This window comes from Rhinopithecus bieti, unplaced genomic scaffold, assembly GCF_001698545.2.
Source record: "Rhinopithecus bieti isolate Rb0 unplaced genomic scaffold, ASM169854v2 scaffold_3906, whole genome shotgun sequence".
Lineage (NCBI taxonomy): Eukaryota > Metazoa > Chordata > Mammalia > Primates > Cercopithecidae > Rhinopithecus > Rhinopithecus bieti.
In genome coordinates, this window is record NW_016804230.1 from 245,156 (window position 1) to 268,976 (window position 23,821).

At 42.0% G+C, this 23,821-nt stretch overlaps 1 protein-coding gene across 2 annotated transcripts in view; it reads left to right on the forward strand.

The window, feature by feature from the left end:
* The window catches only part of UGGT1 (UDP-glucose glycoprotein glucosyltransferase 1), a 104,424-nt gene extending 84,634 nt beyond the window's left edge, over positions 1 to 19,790 (forward strand). For both annotated transcript variants that reach the window (XM_017867360.1, XM_017867359.1), the window contains exons 29-41: positions 893 to 1,082; positions 2,092 to 2,250; positions 3,069 to 3,154; positions 5,079 to 5,163; positions 6,093 to 6,181; positions 6,736 to 6,840; positions 8,074 to 8,158; positions 9,174 to 9,356; positions 10,704 to 10,864; positions 12,252 to 12,366; positions 15,905 to 16,021; positions 16,974 to 17,139; positions 19,202 to 19,790. In XM_017867360.1, the coding sequence (XP_017722849.1) occupies positions 893 to 1,082; positions 2,092 to 2,250; positions 3,069 to 3,154; positions 5,079 to 5,163; positions 6,093 to 6,181; positions 6,736 to 6,840; positions 8,074 to 8,158; positions 9,174 to 9,356; positions 10,704 to 10,864; positions 12,252 to 12,366; positions 15,905 to 16,021; positions 16,974 to 17,139; positions 19,202 to 19,227 (1,567 nt within the window). In that variant the 3' untranslated portion in view covers positions 19,228 to 19,790. The remainder of the gene's footprint in view (positions 1 to 892; positions 1,083 to 2,091; positions 2,251 to 3,068; positions 3,155 to 5,078; positions 5,164 to 6,092; positions 6,182 to 6,735; positions 6,841 to 8,073; positions 8,159 to 9,173; positions 9,357 to 10,703; positions 10,865 to 12,251; positions 12,367 to 15,904; positions 16,022 to 16,973; positions 17,140 to 19,201) is intronic.
* The last annotated feature ends 4,031 nt before the right edge of the window (positions 19,791 to 23,821 follow it).

A 23,821-nucleotide genomic window follows, 5' to 3' on the forward strand; every position in this document is an offset into this window, starting at 1 on the left:
GTCTCGCTCTGTCGCCCAGGCTGGAGTGCAGTGGCTGGATCTCAGCTCACTGCAAGCTCCGCCTCCCGGGTTTACGCCATTCTCCTGCCTCAGCCTCCCAAGCAGCTGGGACTACAAGCGCTCGCCGCCACGCCCGGCTAATTTTTTTGCATTTTTAGTAGAGACAGGGTTTCACCGTGTTAGCCAGGATGGTCTCGATCTCCTGACCTTGTGATCCGCCCGTCTCGGCCTCCCAAAGTGCTGGGATTACAGGCTTGAGCCACCGCGCCCGGCCGAGTATTCATTTCAAGTTGGAATATGCTTGTTAGAGGAAGCTTGCTTAGCTATATGTTGTCATGAGTTTTGGAATGGTCATTTATGAAAAAAGTGATACAAAAAGCAGTTAATGTTGTGGCTGTGGGAAATTTCTAACTTGCCAGTGTGCTGTGTTTTATAGGTTAGCTTCTAGGTGGATTGAAATAGCATTTGCAAGTAACCAAAGGGTTCCCAGCTTCCACCATTATTCTTGTATAGGGGAAACGTGTAAATTATTAGTGTTTTCAGGACTAGCCTGAGAGTCCAATCAGCTTTTAGGAATTGGTTTTAAAGAGAAAAATGAATCCTCCCTGAAGGGAGGAAAATGCCCAGGACCTAATTGTGACCCTGACAGCCATCTGTGTGAAAGAGTGGCCTCCTCCTCAGTGCTGTCCTTGTTTGCCTTTTCTTGCATCTGTAGCAACCACAGGAGGCATCATTAGGTCAAAGATGGTTTTGGAAACACTTTTCCCAATCTGGAAGGGTACTCCTCCAAATCTAATTTGTTTTAACCAGTTGTTTACCTGTGTAAGGGCTTGTACGCTCAAGTACCGTTGTCACATAGAAAAATATCTAACACTTTCCTTTTCAATTTCAGCTTTTACCGTTATGTCTTAGAACCAGAGATTTCTTTCACTTCAGACAGTAATTTTGCTAAGGGTCCAATAGCAAAATTTTTGGATATGCCTCAGTCTCCACTGTTCACTCTGAATTTGAACACACCTGAGAGCTGGATGGTAGAATCTGTCAGAACACCATATGATCTTGATAATATTTATTTAGAAGAGGTAAGACTATCATTGCTTCCAAATACCTAATCATGTGTAATACAGCAGATTGAATCCTAGTCTAGGTGGGCCTCTGAGACATCAGTGTTCAGGTATATTTTTTAAAACAACAGCTTTATTCACATGGAACTCATATACCATAAAATTTTCCTCATTAACGTGTACAGTTGAGAGGTTTTAGTATCTTCACAGAGTTGTGCAGCCATCACCACTATGTAATTTTAAAATGTTTTTAGCATCCCCAGCAAAGGCCCCATACTCATTAGCAGTCACTCTCCATTTCCCCAGCCCCTGGCAACTGCTAGTCTACTTTCTGTCTCTATGGATTTGCCTCTTCTGACATTTTGTCTAAATAGAATCAAATGTGGTCTTCTGTAGCTGGCTGCCCTCACGTAACAGATTGTTTTCAAGATTCATCCATGTTGTAGTATGTATCGATGCTTCATTCTTTTTAACTTGCTAGATAATATTTCATTTATGGACGTATCACATTTTATTTATCCTTTCACGAATGGACGTTTGGGTTGTTTTTACTTTTTGGCTGTTGTAAATAACGCTGCTATGAATGTTGCGTGCAAGTTTTTCTACTGATACATGACTATAGGATGTCTTTGCATGTAGGTCTTTAATTTTTTTCAATGTTTAGTGTCTTATCCTCATTCATATTTTTAGAGTAACTTCCTTATTTTTTTTCTCCTTTCTCTTTCCAACTCAGTTTTTATAATTGTATACAGTCATTAACTACCACCATAGCCAAGATGCAGAACATTTCCGTTACCCCAAAAGTTCTTTTATACCCCTTTGGAGACATTAGCCTCCTCTCGCCTGGTTTCAGGCAACAACTGATCTGCTTTCTGTCATTATAGTTTTGTCTTTTCTTGAATTTCTTAAAATATGATCATATATTATATAAGTCCTTTTTGTCTGCTTCCTTTACTTTGCATAATGCATTTCAGATTTATTCATGTTGTCTCTGAGTGCATTCAAGTGATTGGATTTTGGCTTGCAGGTGGACAGTATAGTGGCTGCTGAGTATGAGCTGGAGTACCTGTTACTGGAAGGTCATTGCTACGACATCACCACAGGCCAGCCCCCACGGGGACTGCAGTTTACCTTAGGAACTTCAGCCAACCCGGTCATCGTGGACACCATTGTTATGGCCAATCTGGTAAATAATCTATTCATCAGATGGTGATATTGTAGTTACGTTAATTTGGGCCCTGTAATTTATGATGGAGCAGTTAGCATTCTTAACCGTAGAGTGAGATCAAAATTAATGAATTTGGTCAATATAGAAATCATTAGTTCAGCTAAATTTGTAGGTTGGAATTACATGTCAAAAGAAAAACCATGCTGGAATACTATAACTGAATTGGCTCCTGAAAATAGCTCATGAGCTGACAGCCTTTTTCTTTTCTTTGGAAGTGCGACATTTAAATTCATGCATCACACGTTGATTCTTCCCTGAAACACAGCTAAAGAGCAGACGATTTCTTGGTGTGACTGGCCTTTATTGTACTAGATTTTTGTTGTTGTTTTTGAGACTCCTGCCTAGGCTGGAGTTCCGTGGTGTGATCTCGGCGCACTGCAACCCCTGCCTCCCAGGTTCAAGTGATTCTCCTGCCCCAGCCTCCTGAGTAGCTGGGATTATAGGCACCCACCACCACGCCCGGCTAATTTTTGTACTTTTTTAGTAGAGATGGGGTTTCACCATGTTAGCCAGGCTGGTCTCGAACTGCTGACCTCAAGTGATCCACCTGCCGTGGCCTCCTGAAGTGCTGGCATTACAGGCGTGAGCCACTGCACCTGGCCTGTGCTAGAGTTTTTAATGTGTAGTTTTGGTTTTTTAAGAGTTGCATTGGTTTGTTTACTGTGTTATTCACATTATAGTTGATTGATATTTCAGAGATAGAAGTAACTGTTCCTCAGAAATAGCATGTTGGTGTTTTGAAGAGAGCTAACATTGGACTTTTCTTCTTGTCCTAGGGCTACTTTCAGCTGAAAGCCAACCCAGGAGCTTGGATCCTCAGACTTAGGAAGGGACGCTCTGAAGATATTTATAGAATTTACAGGTAGGAGTAAGTGATGCAGGTACATTTTCCCAGAACATTTAGAAATGAGCATTAGCTCTAAATGAATACTACCCTGGCAGTCAGGCAACCTGAATTTAATTTGCAGTTGTATGTGGGATGAAACAGTGGTTTTCCCAGGAAATTAAATATAGAAGAATTGTTAGAGTAGAATTAGATAATAAGAGGTATAGATGCTAATGAGTATAGTCAGGCTTTATTCTTTAATTATTCCTTTGTGCTAACAATGTCCCAGAATCTAATCATTCTGTCACTGTGATGCAGCTCATAGATAGGCAGATGAGAAACTTGAAGAAAGGAGAAAAGAAAGAAAGAACAGCCAAACTTTTCTGCCCAGGGAGTGTATGTGTTGACCCTGAGTGATTTGCAAATGCACAGTACATGGAAACTTTGTGCTGTTAGTGTGGTCTTCCTTGGTCTGGTGGTATAGTAAGAGCATTCCCTCTGTGGCCAGCTTTTACCTTAAGGTGTACTGCACATATTTATTAGTTTAAAAATAATTATGTTGCCTTTAAAAAAGTTTGATACAAATTCTGCTTAACACAATTTAAATTAGTTTTAAGCTGTGTGAAAAGACTTCCTGCCAGTTTGTTTAGGTGATGATTTTCATTAGGGCACATTTGAAGCACGCTGTAGTATATACTTGCCTTAATTAGCTCCATAGTGACACACATGAAACAGTGGATTAGTGCCTGGTTCTTACCTAGGAAAGAGAAGAATTCTGTGTTATACTAATACCATTGTAAACAGTAGAAGGTTTTTTTTCCAAATAACATTTTCTTCAGATAAGGTTTTACAAAATTTTGGATGCACTTCCAAACTCCTTCCCTTTTGGATGCCGTGGCCCTTGCCAGCCCTCCCCTTCCCAGGAGCGTGGTGCCCCCTCTTCCTAGCTGTTCAGGGCTCCCCCAGCAGAATCTTCCTTTGTCTGAGAAGCCTACTCTCTGCTAGCTGACAGCAAATGCAGTGAGTTCATGTTGTAATGATCACTTTCTGCACCTTGAAATTTGGTGACTGGAAATTTTAGGCATTGCCGTTGATTAATAGGGAAAATATAAATTTAATTTTTCTTCCTCTGCTCCTGTCTGCCTGCAAATAGAGTTCTTCTTATAGCATATAGACACTGAGTTGAGTACAGGGCCTGTTGTTGACTGATTGTTGCCTCCAGGCAGAAATAGCAAGCAGATTTTCTTTACAACACTGTTCCAGTTAAAGAGTAGTGGCTGGGCGTGATGGCTCATGCCTGTAATCCCAACACTTTGGGAGGCCGAGGAGGGTGGATCACTTGAGGTCAGGAGTTTGAGACCAGCCTAGCCAATATGGTGAAACTCTGTCTCTACTAGAATACAAAAATTAGCCAGATGTGGTGGTGGGCGCCTGTAAACTCAGCTACCTGAAGGCTGAAGCAGGAGAATCACTTGAACCCGGGAGGTGGAGGTTGCATTGAGCTGAAGTTGCTCCACTTGCACTCCAGGGTGATAGAGCAACACTCTGTCTCAAAAAAAAAAAAAAAAAAAAAAAAGAGCGGAAGCAGTGTGGTTCCAGTAATGGTTCAGGGGTCCTGTTCCCCCTGCACTTCTTTACCAAAGACACTGTGCTTGGCTCAGAGCTTCTGAACACAGGCGGTTGTTTAGTACTCACCATGTGGTTACCACACATCGGTTCCTCTCACTGAGTGATGGGTAATTTGAAAGAGGACTCACGAAGGAGGTTTGGGCATGCACCTTATATAAAGAGAGATTTCAACACGTGCTTCTGTGCAGTTTGAGGGAGCTTAAGGAGCAAGAAGATAGTTGGATCTGGAAAACTCCTTTATGAGAACGATGATGGACTCAGATGCTCTGAGAGCATTTGCTGCCTTTTGAGAATTGTACCTTGTGATATTGATCTTTTTTTTCTCGCAAAGCCATGATGGCACCGATTCTCCGCCTGATGCTGATGATGTGGTTATCGTCCTCAACAACTTCAAAAGCAAAATTATTAAAGTGAAGGTGAGTTTGGTAAAAGTAGTGACATTCTGTTACTGGACAGCTGTCATGTAAAAATATGTATCTTGGAACCAGCCCAAGAGTCTCTTTGGAATTTGCTATGGCAATTATAGGGATACTGCTTTAAGGTAAAATGTCTTGGTAAGTGTGAGTTTGTGGCTTTCCTCAACTGGAAGATTGTACCTTTTGGGTAATCTCAGTGTGCAGAACATGTCCCATTTTCTATAAAATATTCTCATAGATGCTATGTTGTTTGTGTAGCCACAATTCATAGTATTGTTGATGATTCTCTTCTCAGAATATTGGGAGAAATGGCAATGAAAATTTTCAATAATAAAATGATAGTCCTATTTAATTTCTTTTGACTTCTACTTTCTGTTCTCTGAATGTTGAAGCTTTTAGTACCTTAAATTCAAGTACAGTGTATTCTGGAATAAATGATCATTACACACAGTGAAACCTAGAATAGGCCATGCATAGTCGAGCAGAAAAATGGTCACTGTGCTGCCAAGAAGAAACCGCTGTTTGTGCTAGTGAATCCTGAAAACTGGTCATAACATGAAATACCTCCCTCCCAACAGCTAGAGCCCCCGCAGCCACACTCTTCCCTGGAACTAGCTGTTGGCTCATTGAATCGTGCTTCTGATTTCACTGCACAGTTGAGTTGCGGCTCTTTGCCTATGTTGCAAGCTGAAAATGGGGTTCGTCTAATTAAAAGTGGTTGCTGTCTCCTCACATAAGGCTATGATGTGAATGTCCTGATGGAGATACTTCTGTTGAATCCTTCTAGACTCTGGGTGGGGTTGTGCCTGTTTGTGAGAGAATTGATTGGTAATTCCCTATTGATGACAGGCTCACAGTGTACATCCAGTGAGAGGCATTTTATGCCTATGAGACATACTGGGAGTAAGGTTTATCATGTTTGATTGCAGGTTCAGAAGAAGGCAGATATGGTGAACGAAGACTTGCTGAGTGATGGAACGAATGAGAATGAATCTGGATTTTGGGATTCCTTCAAATGGTAAATTGACATTATAAAGAGTTATGTTTTTAAGGAAAAACTGAGATATAAGCACCGTCCATCCCTCCTTTTTGCATCTTGGGATCCCGTCTGGGCCTTTCACATTCTACTTCGTGCAGCTACATCTCACACTTATATTTGGCATAGATGAGTATTTTCACTTGATTAATCCAAAAGAGGTTCGTGTCTCCTAATGGGGAAGTTACTTCTGCTCCATACTTTGTGACTCTCATTACCTGTGCCTGCTCTTTGGAAATTTGACCGCTCTCTGCTCAGTTTACTTCCCGTTGTGTACGTTGCATTCTGGTGCAGCCTGTGTTCAGTCTCTTCCTAAAGCAACACTGTCAGGGAGTGAACATTCTTTTTGTTTTCCCGTAGGTTGGTTTTGTCAGTCTCGTGCTCTCTCCAGGATGTGAGGGAAGCTTCATAACCACTCCTGCTGCAGCTCACCTGCTAGGGAAGGATGGGAAGCGCCATCTCTTTCCTCTTACTTTAAGAGGCTGTGTGTCTGTACCAGTATTTCAAGTGGTCTTGTTTTACTCTTATTGTTATAGGGGCTTTACAGGAGGACAGAAGACTGAGGAAGTGAAGCAAGAGAAAGATGACATAATTAATATTTTCTCCGTTGCATCTGGTCATCTCTACGAAAGATTTCTTCGGTCAGTCTTGTTGATGATTTCATTATATATGAATGAATTTGTCAGTGTTCTTTTTTAGAGAGGAAAGGTTTTATGGGATTCTGCTCATTATACTTCTGTGTTTTTGAAGCACTCTGTGCATTGTGACTGGCTTGCCATTTATAATTGGATTTGTTTCGATCCCTTCATCTCTGTGAAGTTGAGCTCTGTAGTGAGTACCTCTGGATATTACAAGGCTGTAGCCTTTTAACATCACTGTACACCTTCATAGACTGTGCTGTTTACTGCCTGCCAAACATTGCTTAACCCAGAGATTAGGAGGTTGACATAGAGAATAGAATGAGAACAGAACCATGGTACTTCGCTGCCGTCTGAAGATTCACAGGATTTTAGAGCCAGGAGAGACCTTAGTTCTTACATATGAACACTTCTATTTCATATGCAAACAGGTTGAGGCCTCAAGTGTGAAGGAACTTGTCTAAGGTCACACAGCTAGAGCCAGAAGAGGCCACAGGCCAGGGCTGACTGATGTAGTGGTGACCAGAGGCACTCGGGAGTGCCTTGTTACAGTGTCAGGAAGACCTGAGAGTCACTTTTCTCATTGCCAGAGCTCTATTCACTCAATTTTTCACTACACATCTAGTATAGAAAATCAGAATGTCATTTTTCTTATTTTTAGCCCTCTTATTTCCAAGAAATAATAGCCTACCTAAAATAGTGACACTAATAACAACTGAATTTGATTAAATTCCTCGGTTCATAAATGTGATTTTGTTTTCTGAGTAAGGAGGCGGGAGCTGGTAGCCTTCCTCTCTGAAGCAGGACCTCTGTGTAGACTGCAGGAGGCGCTGTGGTTACACCTTCTTCCCTCAGCTCCAGATGCTGCTGTCGTGTGACAGCGGTTTTGGAGAGTGATGTCAGTTACCCCCATCTCCAGGGTTCATCTGGACCATAACTAATATATCAGTTCATGAAGCAGTTTATTTAGAGGTGTAACAGAATTAAAACATTTGCCTCTGTCAGTTAAGTGTAGTTTTGTAGGTGAGGAATGCCCCTTCTTTTCAGTGATAACTTCATAAGCTGGAGTAAGTACAATTTTTCATTTTCCATCACTGAGCGTCTCCCTCTGCCTGATTGAGCCATTACTTAGCTCTGCCATAAAGAGCATTTAGGTGTCTCGTGATTGACTCTACATCATGTGGAGGTTAAATCCCATTGGAAAACTATTATTAATTTACTGCTTTTGTTTGGCAGCATAATGATGCTATCCGTGCTGAAGAATACCAAGACTCCCGTGAAATTCTGGTTCTTGAAGAATTACTTGTCCCCCACATTTAAGGTTTGTTTCACAGAGGAAGGGAAAACATTCTTATTAAGGAGATATTTACTGTATATTTTTCATGACTTTTGTTTTATCTGTATACTTTAGCAAATTTTCCATTTACTAAGATACCCTAATTTGGTTGCGTATTGCCATTTTGGTTATTCTTCCAGATTGGTCTGTTTAAGGGAAACAGTTAAATTGTGTTTAAAAACTTGGATAATATAGTAGGAGAATGTTTTGTTGTTATTAGGAGCAGTGTCTTATGAGATGACGTTTCCTTCCTCTGAAGCCTGCATGCTTGCTTTCAGTTAGAAAGCATAGCAGTGGTTTACATTGAGGAGCGTGATTGGTGTTAGCATGAACCACTCCCAGATGATGTATGGAAGTAATGCTTCCTCTGTGCAAAACAAAACACGTCCTTGGAATGCTTTCTGCATTATTTATATCAACCAGTATTTGTCATCTAAGTTGATTTATTTACATCCTTTTTTTTCCTGTAGAATTTACTAAATGACTTTTAATATATTCAATAACCATTCTCCTTGATAAGCACTTTCCTGCTGGCCCCCTAAAGGTGCTTGTACTTAGAATCTGAAAGACTTATTCATAAAGGGCAACATATTTGTCCAGAGTTCTGGCTTTGCAGTGTTATTCCCCAGGTTAGATCTGGCCTTGAGGAAGGCTTGTCATCAAGCTCAGTAAATGCCTTACTGAAATCAAGTTCAGACAAATGGACTTAAAGTTCATGTGCGGTAAAAACACACACAGAGGGATGTACATCTAAAATCCTTCTCTTGAACATTCTCTCATTTCATGTGGTGACCAGAAGTCATAAAGAAATGGGGATTTCACAAAGGTTTATATCTGTTCTTCTCTATAGTCATGAGTGGGTCAGGGCCAGTCTTTGTAAGACCACTGTTTTGGTAAATGTGTTTTATTTGTCTCATATCATGGTGGTTGGCTTACATTATGAAAGCAGTTTTCTTAATCAGAAGAAATGATTATTTGTTGTTCCCATGTCTAAAAACAGGAGTTTATACCTTACATGGCAAATGAATACAATTTTCAGTACGAGCTTGTTCAGTACAAATGGCCCCGGTGGCTTCATCAACAGACTGAAAAACAGCGTATCATCTGGGGTTACAAGATCCTCTTCCTGGATGTACTTTTCCCACTAGTTGTTGACAAGTTCCTGTTTGTGGATGCTGATCAGGTAGGCCCTTAAAGGCCAAGTTTTGACAATTTGTATTAAAGCAACAAATTGCTTGTTTTTAAATGCTATTTTTTTCCAGTTATGGAAAAGGACATGCTTATTTTACATTTAGAAAATATGGAAATATGGCCGGGCGCGGTGGCTCAAGCCTGTAATCCCAGCACTTTGGGAGGCCGAGACGGGCGGATCACGAGGTCAGGAGATCGAGACCATCCTGGCGAACATGGTGAAACCCCGTCTCTACTAAAAAATAGAAAAAACTAGCCGGGCGAGGTGGCGGGCGCCTGTAGTCCCAGCTACTCGGGAGGCTGAGGCAGGAGAATGGCGTGAACCCGGGAGGCGGAGCTTGCCGTGAGCTGAGATCCGGCCACTGCACTCCAGCCTGGGCGACAGAGCGAGACTCCGTCTCAAAAAAAAAAAAAGAAAATATGGAAATATGTATCACACAGATGTGATCACTTTTAAACATTTAGCTTATCTCCTTTACATCTTTTCTCTTTTAACGTCATTGTGATAACATCATGTGTGCAATTTTGTATCTGACTTAATTCATTTAACATGAAAACTAAAAATTAGAAAATTAACGTTTAGCAGTGCTTGCCATCATCTCTAATTATCTGCCCAAAAGGTAGGAGTTATTGTCACGGGTAATAGATGAAGCTTAAGTGGATGCATGGCTTTGGCAATAGGGAACCTCCAGATATTCTTCCAGCTGTCAGGGTTTGACTTAATGAAAGGGAACATGTGATTTTAGAGCATACAAACTCAAACAGCATAAATATATTTCTGCCCACAGCCTTCCACCTCAGCCCAAGCGGGTGGAAACCTGAGTCAGCCACCTGAGTGGAAGGATGTAATGTGTGTGAAAGTCACTGGGACGGAGACTTCACTCACCTCTTTGGAATTCTCTTCCACTGGCTCAGCCTGAAGTGTGCCTTCCTGATTCTAACATAGCCACATTTAATCCTTGTTGAGTACTCAAGATGGGCAAGGCATTATTCTACATCTGTCCATCCATGTGTTAACTTACATAATCCTCCCAACAACCCCGTGACATAGATACTGTCATTATCTCCATTTTATAGATGAAGAAACTGAGGCACAGAAAGCCTAAGCAATTGAAATTTGTTTTATTCCTACTCCCGCACACCTTGCTAAGTGTCTTACATGTTAGTGAGTCAACCTACTAACAAGTGGAGGAATCAAAGTACATCTACCAGTAGTGCCTGTGCCACTAACCACTGAGCAGCCTTCCATGCTGCCGTAAGCGAGCCACTCAAATCTTAAGGAAACGGCATTAGAGCTGTCTGCATGGTTGCTTAATGAATGACTTTCGATATCCTCCAGATTGTCCGAACAGATCTGAAAGAGTTGAGAGATTTCAGTTTGGATGGTGCTCCTTATGGTTACACTCCCTTCTGTGACAGCCGAAGAGAAATGGATGGCTACAGGTTCTGGAAGTCAGGGTACTGGGCCAGTCATTTAGCTGGGCGAAAGTATCATATCAGGTACTGAAAAGAAGCACTCCTAACACTATGATGGGGTTTTCCTAAAATTGATTTTGTGTGGTTAAAATTGTGAATAGATAATAAATACATTGGTATGGTTGGAAAATAAAAATTATAAAAAATACACAGTGGCTGGGCGCAGTGGCTCATGCCTATAATCCCAGCACTTTGGGATGTCTAGGCAGGCAGGTCACCTGAGGTCAGGAGTTCAAGACCAGCCTAGCCAACAGGGCAAAACCCCGTCTCCACTAAAAATACAAAAATTAGCTGGGCGTGGTGATGGGTGCCTGTAATTCCAGCTACTCGGGAGGCTAAGGCAGGAGAATTGCTTGAACCCAGGAGGCGGAGGTTGCAGTGAGCTGAGATCATGCCACTGTACTCCAGCCTGGGTGACGGAGAGAGACTCCATCTCAAAAAAATAAAAATAAAATAAAATAAAATACACAGTGTAAAAAAAACTTCCTAATCCTGTCTCTCTCTTTCCTACTCAGTTCCTGTTCTCACAACAGATAACCTCCCAACTTTTGACTGTCTGTCTTTCCACATTTTCATATTTCTTACAGAAACAGCTGTGAATGTGTATTCTTTTTTCACACAAAATATGCTACCTATTTATACATTTTGTAACTTGGCTTTTTTTTTTAACTTAATGTCATATACATCTTCTCAGTGAATAGAAAGAGACCTGATTCCTTTTCATAGCTGCATATTATTCCAGTGCATGAGTGTTATTTATAGTTTTTTCCTGTGACCTACAGTGTTGCAGTGAATAATCTAAATAAATTATTTTTCATATCTCAGATATGTTTGTGGGATAAATTCCTAGAAGTAGACCTTTTAGGTTGAACAGTGTGTGCGTTTTTACATTTCTAATGAGCACTCCATTTTCTTCTCTGCGAGAAGTGTGATTTGAAGATGTGCAGGGAAGAGGAGCCTGTAGAAAGCGGCTCATGCATCACTGCTGGGGTGTAGTGATGGCGGCTTCATTCTTTACAGTCCTGGTCCAAAAGAACTGTAAGGACTGTAACACTCTGGGATTTTTTTCCCCTATGTAACGTTGAAGACATCATCAGGATATCATTGAATAATAGTTACCAGTTACTATGGCTTTTATTACTGCCGCATTTGCTAGAAATCTTTTGTCTGAGATTATTTCTTTTGGATGGCAAATACGGAACAGTAACAAAAGCATGGCACAGTATAGATTTTGCAGTGACTTTCTTAGAGATCTTAAAGTAGCACACTTTAACTCCACTGTAGGGCTGCAGCATACCTTTTCAAAGAAAAGCCAGAATATTTGGCTAGTGGCCTGTTCCATTATTCATTGGGTTTAGTTTTCCTGTCGTAATCCATGGTTGGTTGTAACAAGCGGGTCTTCTTTGTTCAGTGCACTATATGTTGTGGATCTGAAGAAGTTTAGGAAAATAGCTGCTGGTGACAGACTCAGGGGACAGTACCAAGGTCTGAGTCAGGACCCTAACAGCCTTTCAAATCTTGATCAAGTAAGTGTCCATTTTTTATGGTTAACTGTGAGTGGCGGGTATACAGAGTTGTATCAGAAAATGAAATGTGTGTCTTCAGTTCTCTCCTCTCAAGATGGTGTCTGGTTTCTTCATGGTGTGTGTGTGCGTGTGTGTTTGAGAGAGAGATTTTTATCTGCCCTCAAGAGAAGACGTATCAGCATGAAAAGTGTCATAGATCTGATGCTGGCTGGGGAGAGAGATGGAAGGAGAATGCTGCCTTTCTGAACCATTGGCACATCTTTGCATTTTGTACTCAAACTAATCTCATAGATTTGTTTTTCTACCAGCTCGGGTCAGTTTGTTTTTCTGCTGTAGGAACTAAATAGCTCAGGATTTGTAGTAGAGAATCACAGTATAGTATCACAACTTCCCCTTTTTCTATGTCAGAAACCATGATGTGTTTCAAGGCTAGCTAAATTACTGTTTGTTCATGTTAAGCATTTTTCAGAGGTGAGATTGTAGTTTAAGGGTTTTGGATACATATTTGACATATTTTAAGCATTTTGTTTTGCTTAAGTCTACTTAAATTTTTTTAAACCTTTGTTGTGGTATGTAACATCCATAAAGAAAAGTATACAAAAAACATGCACACATATTCACAAACATCTAGGAATTATTGTGACGCAAATACCCAGATACCACAACCTAGTTCAAGAACTAGAGCATTATCAGCATCCCAGAAGCCACCCTTCCTCCCTAACAAAAGTGTCTAGCATCACGACTTTTATGGTAATCATTTGCTTTTCTTTATAGATTTGCTGTGGAAGCATGTATCTGTAAACACGAGTTTAATTTGTTCGTTTTCTTCTCTTCTATCACCATGGAATAGTAAAAGATTTTTTTTTTTTTTTTTTTTTTTCCCCGGGAAAAAAAAAAATTTTTTTTTTTTTTTTTTTTTTTTTTTGAGACAGAATCTCACTCTGTCCCAGGCTAGAGTGCAGTGGCATGCTCTGGGTGGCACTCACTGCAGCCTCCACCTCCCGAGTTCAAGCGATTCTCCTGCCTCAGCCTCCTGAGTAACTAGGATTACAGGCGCGTACCACCACGCCCGGCTAATTTTTGTATTTTTAGTAGAGACGGGGTTTCACCATGTTGGCCAGGCTGGTCTCAATCTCCTGACCTTGTGATCCACCCGCTTCGGCCTCCCAAAGTGCTGGGATTACAGGCATAAGCCACAGTGCCCAGCTCTACTTACTTTAAAATTTGTGTGATACCTGGTATCTTCTAATTTATGGAGCTACTGTGGATCTGATTCTGTTGTATTATTTCTGTTATTCTTTTGTTCATACTGTCTATCACATATCTGTTTGTCTTCTGTAGTGTGTCAGGCGTTGTTTTTGCAGAATTTTTTTGGGGAATAATTTGAGTTCAAAAATGGTATCACCCAACAGTTTCTGTTTCTCTCTCCCCTTTTTTTTTTTTTTTTTTTTGAGATGGAGCTTTGTTCCCGTTGCCCAGGCTGGAGTGCAGTGGCACAGTCTCGGCTCACTGCAACCTCAGCCTCCCAAAGTAGCTGGGATTACAGGTGCCCACCACCACGCCCCGCTAATTTTTTTATATTTTTAGTTGAGACAGGGTTTCACCATGTTGGCCAGGCTGGTCTTGAACTCCTGACCTCAGGTGATTCACCTGTCTCGGCCTCCCAAAGTGCTGGGATTACAGACGTAAGCCACTACGCCCAGCCTGTTTGTTTATTTTTGTCGTATTTTTTGTCAGAAACTTGGCACTGGCTATCCAGGAGTATTTTCATCCGTTTTAAAGATTCTGATGATTGGAATTTGAACTGCGTTCTTCTCGGGCCTTTTCTGGCTCACTCTAAATCCGAGTGTATGTTCTTTTGCTATGCCAATCCAAAGCGAAGGGTTTCGCTAGAACTCCCCTCAACCACCACAGATCTTACATACAAATCTTTGTTACCTCAGGCCTGAGTAGCTGTCGAAAGCCTCAGAAAGCCTCACCAAGCAGCATAGATCCTGGGGGAAAAACCTGATTCCAGAGTTATCTTTTCTGGCCATTATTCTCCCCCGGACCAGTAATTACTGTCTTGTAGTTCTCTGGTGCCTTCAGAAGGTGTGTGCTTTTTGTAATTCATTCAGCTATTCTAGTTTTCCTCAGGAGGTGAGCTGGTCTCATTTACCTAAGTCCACCAGTGCTGAAAGTAGAGCTCTGCTCTTTTTCAAGCAGAGTACAGGGTCGGAACTCACACCGTGTTCCTGATTCAGCTTTCTATAGCAGTGCCACAGGGTCAACAGTGTGTAAGACTTTAAGTGAAATTAAGATAAATCAAGAAGAGTATTTGATACCTTAATCCAGCTTTCTTTTTTTTTAAGACAAGGTCTCACTCTGTCACCCAGGCTGGAGTGCAGTGATGCAATCATGGCTCACTGCAGCCTCGAACTCCCAGGCAAAGGCGATCCTCCCACCTCAGCCTCCTGAGTAGCTGGGACGACAGGCTTGCACCACCAGGCCTGGCTAAGTTTTTGTAGAGATGAGGTTTTGCCATGTTGCCCTGGCCAGTCTTGGGACTCCTGGGCTCAAGCGATCTACCCACTTCAGCAGGTATTTTTAAATTTTAGTTTGTTGACAGGGTTTCATAGAGAAGTATCTATTTATTTTTGTACCATCATGGAACATTCTTTACAAATATCGCAGTCAATCATTTCTGTACATTTCCTTGTTCCATGTAAGTCTTAGGACAATGGAACATTTTATTGTGGCAAAGTCAGAAGGCCTCCTCAGAAAAAGGTTAGAATAGAATTGGCTAGAAAATATGTCATCTATTTGGGAGCAAGTCTCAATAGACAAGGTAGATTCAGAACTTCCTTGACAGAAGCCTGTAAAATTTATGAACCATCACTCTATTTAGTTGATGTTCAGAAGTCAGTAGGAGTATTTTTCTTAGGATTGCCCTAATGAAGGGAGGGTTAGGTGCAGGCTATTTGTAAGTTTTAAGCTAGAGCTTTTCAGTTGCTTATTATGGGCAGATGTTTTATGGATCCTCTAAAATTTGTAGTTTTGAATAATTTCTCTAAGGCATTGGTAAGGACCTTTTCCATTTTAAACATTTGTGATTGGCATATGATCCATAACGAGCAGGTGTACACATCACTGATGTTCTGTGCATTTAAGCTCCCCATGAGCTAGCTGGGCACAGTGGCTCACGCCTATAATCTCAGAACTTTGTGAGGCTAAGGTGGGTGGATCGCCTAAGCTCAGCAGTTTGAGAGCAACCTGGGCCGCATGGCAAAACCCCGTCTCTAGTAAAAATACAAAAAATTGGCCAGGTGTGGTGGCGGGCCTATGTAATCCCAGCTACTCAGGAGGCTGAGAAACAAAAATCTCTTGAATCTGGGAGGTAGAGGTTGCAGTGAGCTGAGATCGTACTACTGCACTCCAACCTGGGGAACAGAGTGAGACCCCATCTCTCAATAAATAAATAAATAAATAAATAAATAAATAAATAAGTACCACCAGAACTTTAGATACATGTGTTTTATTTTTATTTTTAACCAAACAGGATCTGCCCAATAACATGATTCATCAGGTGCCAATTAAATCCCTCCCTCAAGAATGGCTTTGGTGTGAAACGTGGTGTGATGACGCCTCTAAGAAAAGGGCAAAAACCATTGATTTGGTAAGCTGTGTGCAGTGCTTCTGCATGTTCATCCAGTGGATGTATGAGCGAATCACGATTAATGATTTTTATTAGATTCTTAATTTCAGAATTTCCTATTCTTATTTTAACTTTCTCTGTAATTGTATAGTTTGTCAGGGCTATAATTATCTTAGAGGAATATTCTTTTTTTTTTTTTTTTTTTGAGATGTGAGTCTCGCTCTGGTCCCCAGGCTGAGGTGCAGTGGGCCGGATCTCAGCTCACTGCAAGCTTTCCGCCTTCCGGGTTCCGCCATTCTTCCTGCCTCAGCCTCCCGAGTAGCTGGGTACTACAAGCGCCCGGCACCTATCGCCCGGCTAGTTTTTTGTATTTTTTAGTAGAACGGGGTTTCTCTGCATTAGGCACAGGATGGTCTGGATCTCCTGACCTCGTGATCCGCCCGTCTCGGCCTCCCAAAGTGCTGGGATTATAGGCGTGAGCCATCGCGCCCGGCCAAGAATATTCTTATAAACATTCTTATCTTATAGAATAAGTATAGTTTGTTGTATAGTAAGTATAAGTACTTGGTTTTTCAGGGCTATTCTTACAGAATATTCTTACCTTATAGAATACTTCAGTGGTTTTATTTCCCCGCTTACGTTAGGCAACCAAAGCCCTGAGCACTTAATGGGACCGTTCCCACAGCTCTCAATCTGCGAAGCCACTCCTTGGCTTTCAGTTGATCTCTGCGCCTTGTAATTTTTCCAAATGGACTTTTACTTTTTCTGCCTTCCAGTAGCCACTCACACATTCTTTGCAGATGTAAATACAGCTTTACATAGCGCACTACCATATTGCTTCTGGTAGTGTATCATTTGGTTCCTTAACTATTGTTTTTTTGTCTAGTTAGGACTTGTAACCCAAGAACCTTTGAATTCTCTGTGATTGGCCTTTCTTCAACTCAGCTGAAGTGTGTTCTTTTGGTTTTCACAGTGTAATAATCCAATGACCAAAGAGCCCAAACTGGAAGCAGCCGTGCGAATTGTCCCAGAGTGGCAGGACTACGACCAAGAGATCAAACAGCTCCAGCTCCGCTTTCAGAAGGAGAAGGAAACGGGAACGCTGTACAAAGAGAAGACAGAAGAACCCAGCCGAGAAGGTAAACACAGACCGTTGGCTTTAGGACAGTACTTCTTTCCATTTATGATTTGTTTGTTGTAAAGACAATAGAATAATGGATAAAAGGAAGAGAAAAATCTATTAATTCTTCCATTCTGACATCGACCAGTGTATATTTTTCATTTTCCTTTTATGTTGGTCTTCTAAACAGTATTTATTAATGCAATTGCTATCTTTTTTTTTTCATTTTTCTGAAAAAAATGAAAAGGAGGAGAAAAGAATTTTAATTATGATTATAGTTATTTAAGTTCATGAGTTTTGTGATACATAAACCAAACCTTTTGCGGAGTTCTTGTCAGATTCCTTGTTTTTTTCTTTAAATCTGTCAGTGTACTAGTGAATGAATAAATTTAGATCAAGACAAATATGTATTTGAAAAAACTATTCTTTTTTTTAAGACAGAGTCTCACTCTGTTGCCCAGGCTGGAGTGCAGTGGCATGATCTTGGCTCACTGCAACCTCCACCTCCCAGGTTCACACACTTCTCATGCCTCAGCCTCCCAAGTAGCTGGAATTATAGGCATGCACCACCATGCCCAGCTAACTTTTTATTTATTTTTTATTTTTTGTATTTTTAGTAGAGACAGGGTTTCACCATGTTACCCAGGCTGGTCTTGAACTCCTGACTCAAGTGATCCACCCGCCTCAGCCTCCCAAAGTGCTGGGATTACAGACGTGAGCTACTGCGCCTGGCCGAAAAAGTATTCTTTAAAACAAGCATGTTGGGATGGAGATGGAATGCTTATATTTAGTTTAGCGTTAAGTCTTTAATGTTTTCCCTGTTGTGTGTGTCTTGAATAATAGCTACTTGAAAAAATCATTAGAATACGAAAGTGACTTTTACAATATTAATAAGCTGGGCTCTAGATTTAAGAAAAATTTTAAACGTATTTACTTTTAAATTGTCACATAATAATTGTACATATTTGTGAAGTCCATAGTGGTGTTTTGATATGTAGATGGGCTCTGGATTTTTAAGATTTATTCTGCTTTAGACGAATTCTAAAAAAGTGCTGGGCGCAGTGGCTCATGCCTATAATCCTAGTCTCTCAGGAGGCTGAGGTGGGAAGATTGCTTGAGCCTGCGAGGTCAGGGTTGCAGTGAGCGACTGCACTCCAGCCTACATAGCAGAGAACCTGTGACCGAGCAAGACCCTGTCTCACAATAAAAAAATCCAGAACATGGATCTTGAGTGATTTGCCTGTATATCCCTCAGACTGTACTGTGATATTAAATATCACAGCTGGAAGGTTATATAGGAACCATAACAATAATTAATTCAGATTCATCAGTAAAACCCTGAGAATTTCCATAGATAAATGGGCAAAGAATGTGGACACACTGTTCAAGTAAGAGGAAGCACAAATAATAAATGAATTTGTGGAAACTAATCAAATTAAAGCGCTCTGTCACTAGTATCTGCGACGTGGAAGAAAACAGAGATAGTGATAATGCCATTTGTTTGGGAGATGGTGATGAAAATGTTATGGATCTACCTTGATGAAGCTTTGTGCATTCAAATCGCCCTTGTTGAAAAGCAGTACACCTGCCATTAGAAGCCTTCAAAGCGTTATATACCCTCAGTAATTACTCTCTTGAGAATATATCTTAAAGAAATAATCAAGTTGTATACATGAAAAAAATTTATTTTACTATTACTTATAAACCAAAAGCATTAAAAACAGTTTAAACATCCAAGAATGAGCTACACTGATACACAGAAAATGTTTAGATGGTATTAAATGATAAAAGAAAAATCCCAGCTAAAAAAATGCATGCATATTTACTGAAAGTAAATATTGTATTTGTAAAAACAATTCAGTTGGAGTGGGGTTTACAGATAGTTTCCATTTTAAAAAATCCTTAATTTAGTTTTGCTTTCAAAATACAGTACAAAACACAAATCCCAAAGATGTAATAAGTGAGATAAGATGGAGGTGGAGGTACAAAGAATAGGTTCCGGCGATGAAAAATGCCCACTCAGTGGTGTTTGTAATTTGAAGATCATCTGTTTTCTTTTCTGTGGTTCTCTTTTTCCTTAGGTCCTCAGAAACGCGAAGAATTATGATCTCTGGAGAAGGACAGGAAATTACCCCCTTTGAAAACAGTTTTATACTAAATATTAGTTTTTTCTGATCTGTCTATACAACTGCTGATGTACTGGCTGGGCCGCACCTTTTGATTCTGAGCATTTGATTCTGACTTCTGCACTCTGGTGGCCGCTGGATCTTTGGGATTGAAGCTGTATTGGAATTGTACCTCAGAGGAAGACCAAGTGGCTGATCTTCTGGACTCTGTAAAGAGCATTCTTCTAGCCAGAGGGTGGAATGGCAGCAGCAACTGGAAGAAAATGGGTTTTTTGGTGCCCACACCCGAGAGCACACACATGCTGCGGTGTCTCAGCAACCAGGGCCAGCTAAAGCCGCCATGTTCTTCCTTACCTCAGTTTACCTGCAGCCTGTGCTGCACTGCAGATGCCCATCCTCCCCAGGGTCTGGCCGGCAGAAGCTCTGTCCAAGGTCCACACATCTCCAGGTTTATACCAACATGCTCCTTGTGCCCTCCCCACTTTCTCTTCCCACGCATTAGGTGCATTGTTTAACTGAAATCCAACCGACAACTGTGTGTCAAGGCTGGTTTGGTGCAGTGGCTGGGCAAATTAATTTTGGGCCGGGATGGCGGTGGGTTGCAGTGAGGGTAGGGAAAATATCAGGAGTAGGAACGTTCCGGGGGTTATGGGAAGGGAAGGAAGACTAGAACTGGCCATCCTCTTTTTTAATCCATTAGTAGCGCCATGGCTCATTTGAAATGAAAATGTTACACTTATTCCCCACCCAACCACAGAGAACTTTCTAGGAAATTGTTTGGAAAACACATTTTATATCTGTGAAAGTCTTTGCTTTTTCTTTCCACTTTCTAGTGGAAAGAAACTGTTACCAGTTTCCTTACTGGATACAGCCATGCTCAACCTCCCTTGTATCCAGCCCGTCAGGATCAGGGTCAGGCTCCCTCAAGACGAGCATCGCATTGTCTGCCCTGTCCTGCGCAGGATTTTCTCTCAGACCCAGGGGACATTGCCTTGGACTTTCCTCTACAAATGCCCTCAGTTCTAAGACCAGGAATGATTCTGCTTGTGGAATGTGTGGCTTTCTGTCCTATTTTCCTTTTATTTGAGCACTGCAGGTTACCTTTGGCGCCCATAGCAGTTCTGTCTTCATGTCTCTGCGTCATGAAGCCCCATTTGCCTTTAGTCCCTGCTTTGTGTGTCTTCACTTCCACAGCCCGTGTTACCCCTTGGGGCAGCCTGTGCTGGTGAATGCGCTGTCGAGTCTTGGGTATGTTATTGGCCTGAGTGGGCGTGAGGCCCCGGCATCTGACTCCATCTGCCAGGCTGCAGGGCACAGCAGTACTGGCATAGACAGGCACGCTCTGTCTTCCAATGTGCACCAGCCTTTTCTTGCTTATTTTGCCTGTTTTTTTTTTTTTTGAGACGGAGTCTCGCTCTGTTGCCCGGGCTGGAGTGCAGTGGCCGGTTCTCAGCTCACTGCAAGCTCCGCATCCCAGGTTTATGCCATTCTCCTGCCTCAGCCTCCGAGTAGCTGGGACTACAGGCGCCCGCCACCTCGCCCGGCTAGTTTTTTTTTTTTTTGTATTTTTTAGTAGAGACGGGGTTTCACCGTGTTAGCCAGGATGGTCTCAATCTCCTGACCTCATGATCCGCCCGTCTCGGCCTCCCAAAGTGCTGGGATTACAGGCTTGAGCCACCGTGCCCGGCCTATTTTGCCTGTTTTTAAAAAATAGGAGAGGGTGCAGATGGATAGCTGTGCCCTCACCCTTCTAAGCCTGGTAATATATTGATGTGCAGACTTTTTTTAAAATCTTAAGTTTTATCACAAATATCAAGTAATTTATTTTTTCCATTTTCAAATACAAAAGTTAGCCTAGGAAGCCTCCCAGTCATCCCGAAGGGCCTTTTGACTTTACTTTTATAATTCAATAAAAAATTGAGGAGGGGATTAATGGGTACAATGAAAACAAAACAAAAAAAAATTAAGGAGAGGAGAGCTCGAAAGAGGATAAGGGACTGAAAAGGCACCTCAGAATGGCTGCTGTGGGCAGAGTCTGTGGCATGACTTTTCCCGCCCTGCCCCTCTGGTCAGAGCAGCTGAGAGATGGAATCAGTGAGATTAAAAAACTTTTGTTTGTCCGGGCGCGGTGGCTCATGCCTGTAATCCCAGCACTTTGGGAGGCCGAGGCGGGTGGATCACGAGGTCAGGAGTTCAAGACCAGCCTGGCCAATATGGTGAAACCCCATCTCTACTAAAAATACAAAAATTAGCCGGGTGTGCTGGCTCATGCCTGTATTCCTAGCTACTCAGGAGGCAGAGACAGGAGAATCGCTTGAACCTGGGAGGCAGAGGTTGCAGTGAGCTGAGATCGCACCACTGCACTCCAGTCTGGGTGACAGAGCAAGACTCCGAAAACAAACAAAAAAATACTTTTGTTCAAGCTGCATCTTCACATTGAATGAAGCATTCAGAGAGGTGACTGCTGCTGTCCACAACTGTGGGCAGAAGGGTGCCTTTTCCCGGTTTATCGTCCAGGAGGTTGAACGGGAAATACTCAAATCGCTGAGGTATATGTTTTCCAGATGCTGGCCCCCATGGCACCTTTTCCCGTGTCTTTCTACCAAGCCTCTTGTGTTTATTCTACGCAAGGAAGACAAAGAGTAGACCATGTTCTCTGTGTGCTGTGTATGTCCTGGTGTCACTCATTGCCTCCTCTCTGTCACCACCCTGACAAAAGTCAGCTGAATAGTTGACTCTGAATAATGCAAGACCCAGCTTACTTCCAGAATGGTCCAGGACCCTCCTCCTCCTGCCAGTTTCTTTTTTGGTTCATGTGGCATAATCATCTTCCAAAATTAACTGAATGCCCCAGAAAATGATGTTACCACTAAAATATTGTCTCCAAGAAGGCATACTGTAACGGAAAAGATAGGTAAGAGATTTTTTTCCCGAGAAGTAAGAATTGATTGTGTTGAATGTTCAAAGTCTGGAAACTGTTCACAGTATGTTGTTCTTAGCTATTATTTATATATAATGAATTATTTTCTCTCTCAATCATGCCATAGTGGAGACTTTTGTTTCTGAATAAGTGACAGAGTAATATGAAATACTGTGATATGTCAGAGTGACATGCAGCACCATGAGCCTGTTTTTATGTTCTGTGAACAGTGGCATTAGATTGAGATCAAAGCCTGTCACAGACTGCTGCTCGGGGTGTGGGGATATGCCAGAGTCCTGTGTTTGGTTTTAGAAGTTTACTGAATGTTTCCCACATGGAGTAATGGATGGCATGTTAGTTTCTGTAAGAGCGATAAAGTTGTACATCTGTCATTGTTGCATTTCAAATTGAACACATAGATGCTTGCCTGTCTACTTGGGTGAATGCCTCTTGGGAGAGCACAGATTACATGCATGATGTATGTTAAGAAACAGATTCCGGCCAGGCACGGTGGCTTAAACTTGTAATCCCAGCACTTTGGGAAGCTGAGGCGGGCAGATTGCGAGGTCAAGAGATTGAGACCATCCTGGCTAACATGGTGAAACCCTGTCTCTACTAAAAATACAAAAATTAGCTGGGCATGGTGGCGCATGCCTGTAGTCCTAGCTATTTGGGAGGCTGAGGCAGGAGAATCACTTGAACCCAGGAGGCAGAGGTTGCAGTGAGCCAAGATCGCGCCAGTGCACTCCAGCCTGGTGATAGAGCGAGACTCCGTGTAAAAAAAAAAAATTAAATTAAAAAAAAAAAACACAACAGTTTCCATAAATGGAGTTTGATTTGCTCTGCTGTCCTTAAGCCCTCATGGGTTTTGTTTGTTTGTTTGTTTTTTTGAAAGAGTCTCATTCTGTCACCCAGACTGGGGTGCAGTGGTGCGATCTTGGCTCACTGCAACCTCTGCCTCCCAAGTTCAAACAATTCTCCAGCCTCAGCCTCCCGAGTAGCTGGGATTACAGGCGCCTGCCACCATACCCGGTTAATTTTTGTATTTTTAGTAGAGACGGGTTTTACCATGTTGGTTGGCCAGGCTGATCTCGAACTCCTGACCTCAGGTGATCTGCCCACCTTGGCCTCCCAAAGTGCTGGGATTACAGGCGTGAGCCACTATGTCCGGCCAAGCCCTCGTGTTCTGAACCTTGTCAAGGCTCTGCCTGAATGAGTTTTCATCTGATTGTGGGGACCAAGTCCCTGAGTAGAGGGCCAAGAGCTAGGGACGGGGGGAAGATACTGGCCCACGTGGTAGAGAGGAAAGAATTCCCAGAGTTTCCTTTAGCCAGGAAACCTACTCTAGTGACCCCGTGACCTGGACAGTCAGACCCCACCCTGATAGTGACAAGTGTAAAATGACTCCCTTCCTCCCCCACCCTCCGGAAGTATATTCAGATACTTGAAAGCAATCCTTTTCTAAAATTGCCGTACCTAATTTGGCCTGAATGATTAAAAGAAGTAACTCAAGAGTTACAAGGGAAAAAAGAAAAAGAGTTACAAGGGCATTCTAGTCTCTTTTTCGGAACAGAATGTTAGTGCTGTGGTACTGCGCTTCATGGGAGTGGAAGTGTATTGGTAAAGCCACCTGATGGAAGCTTTCTCTTGGTAAC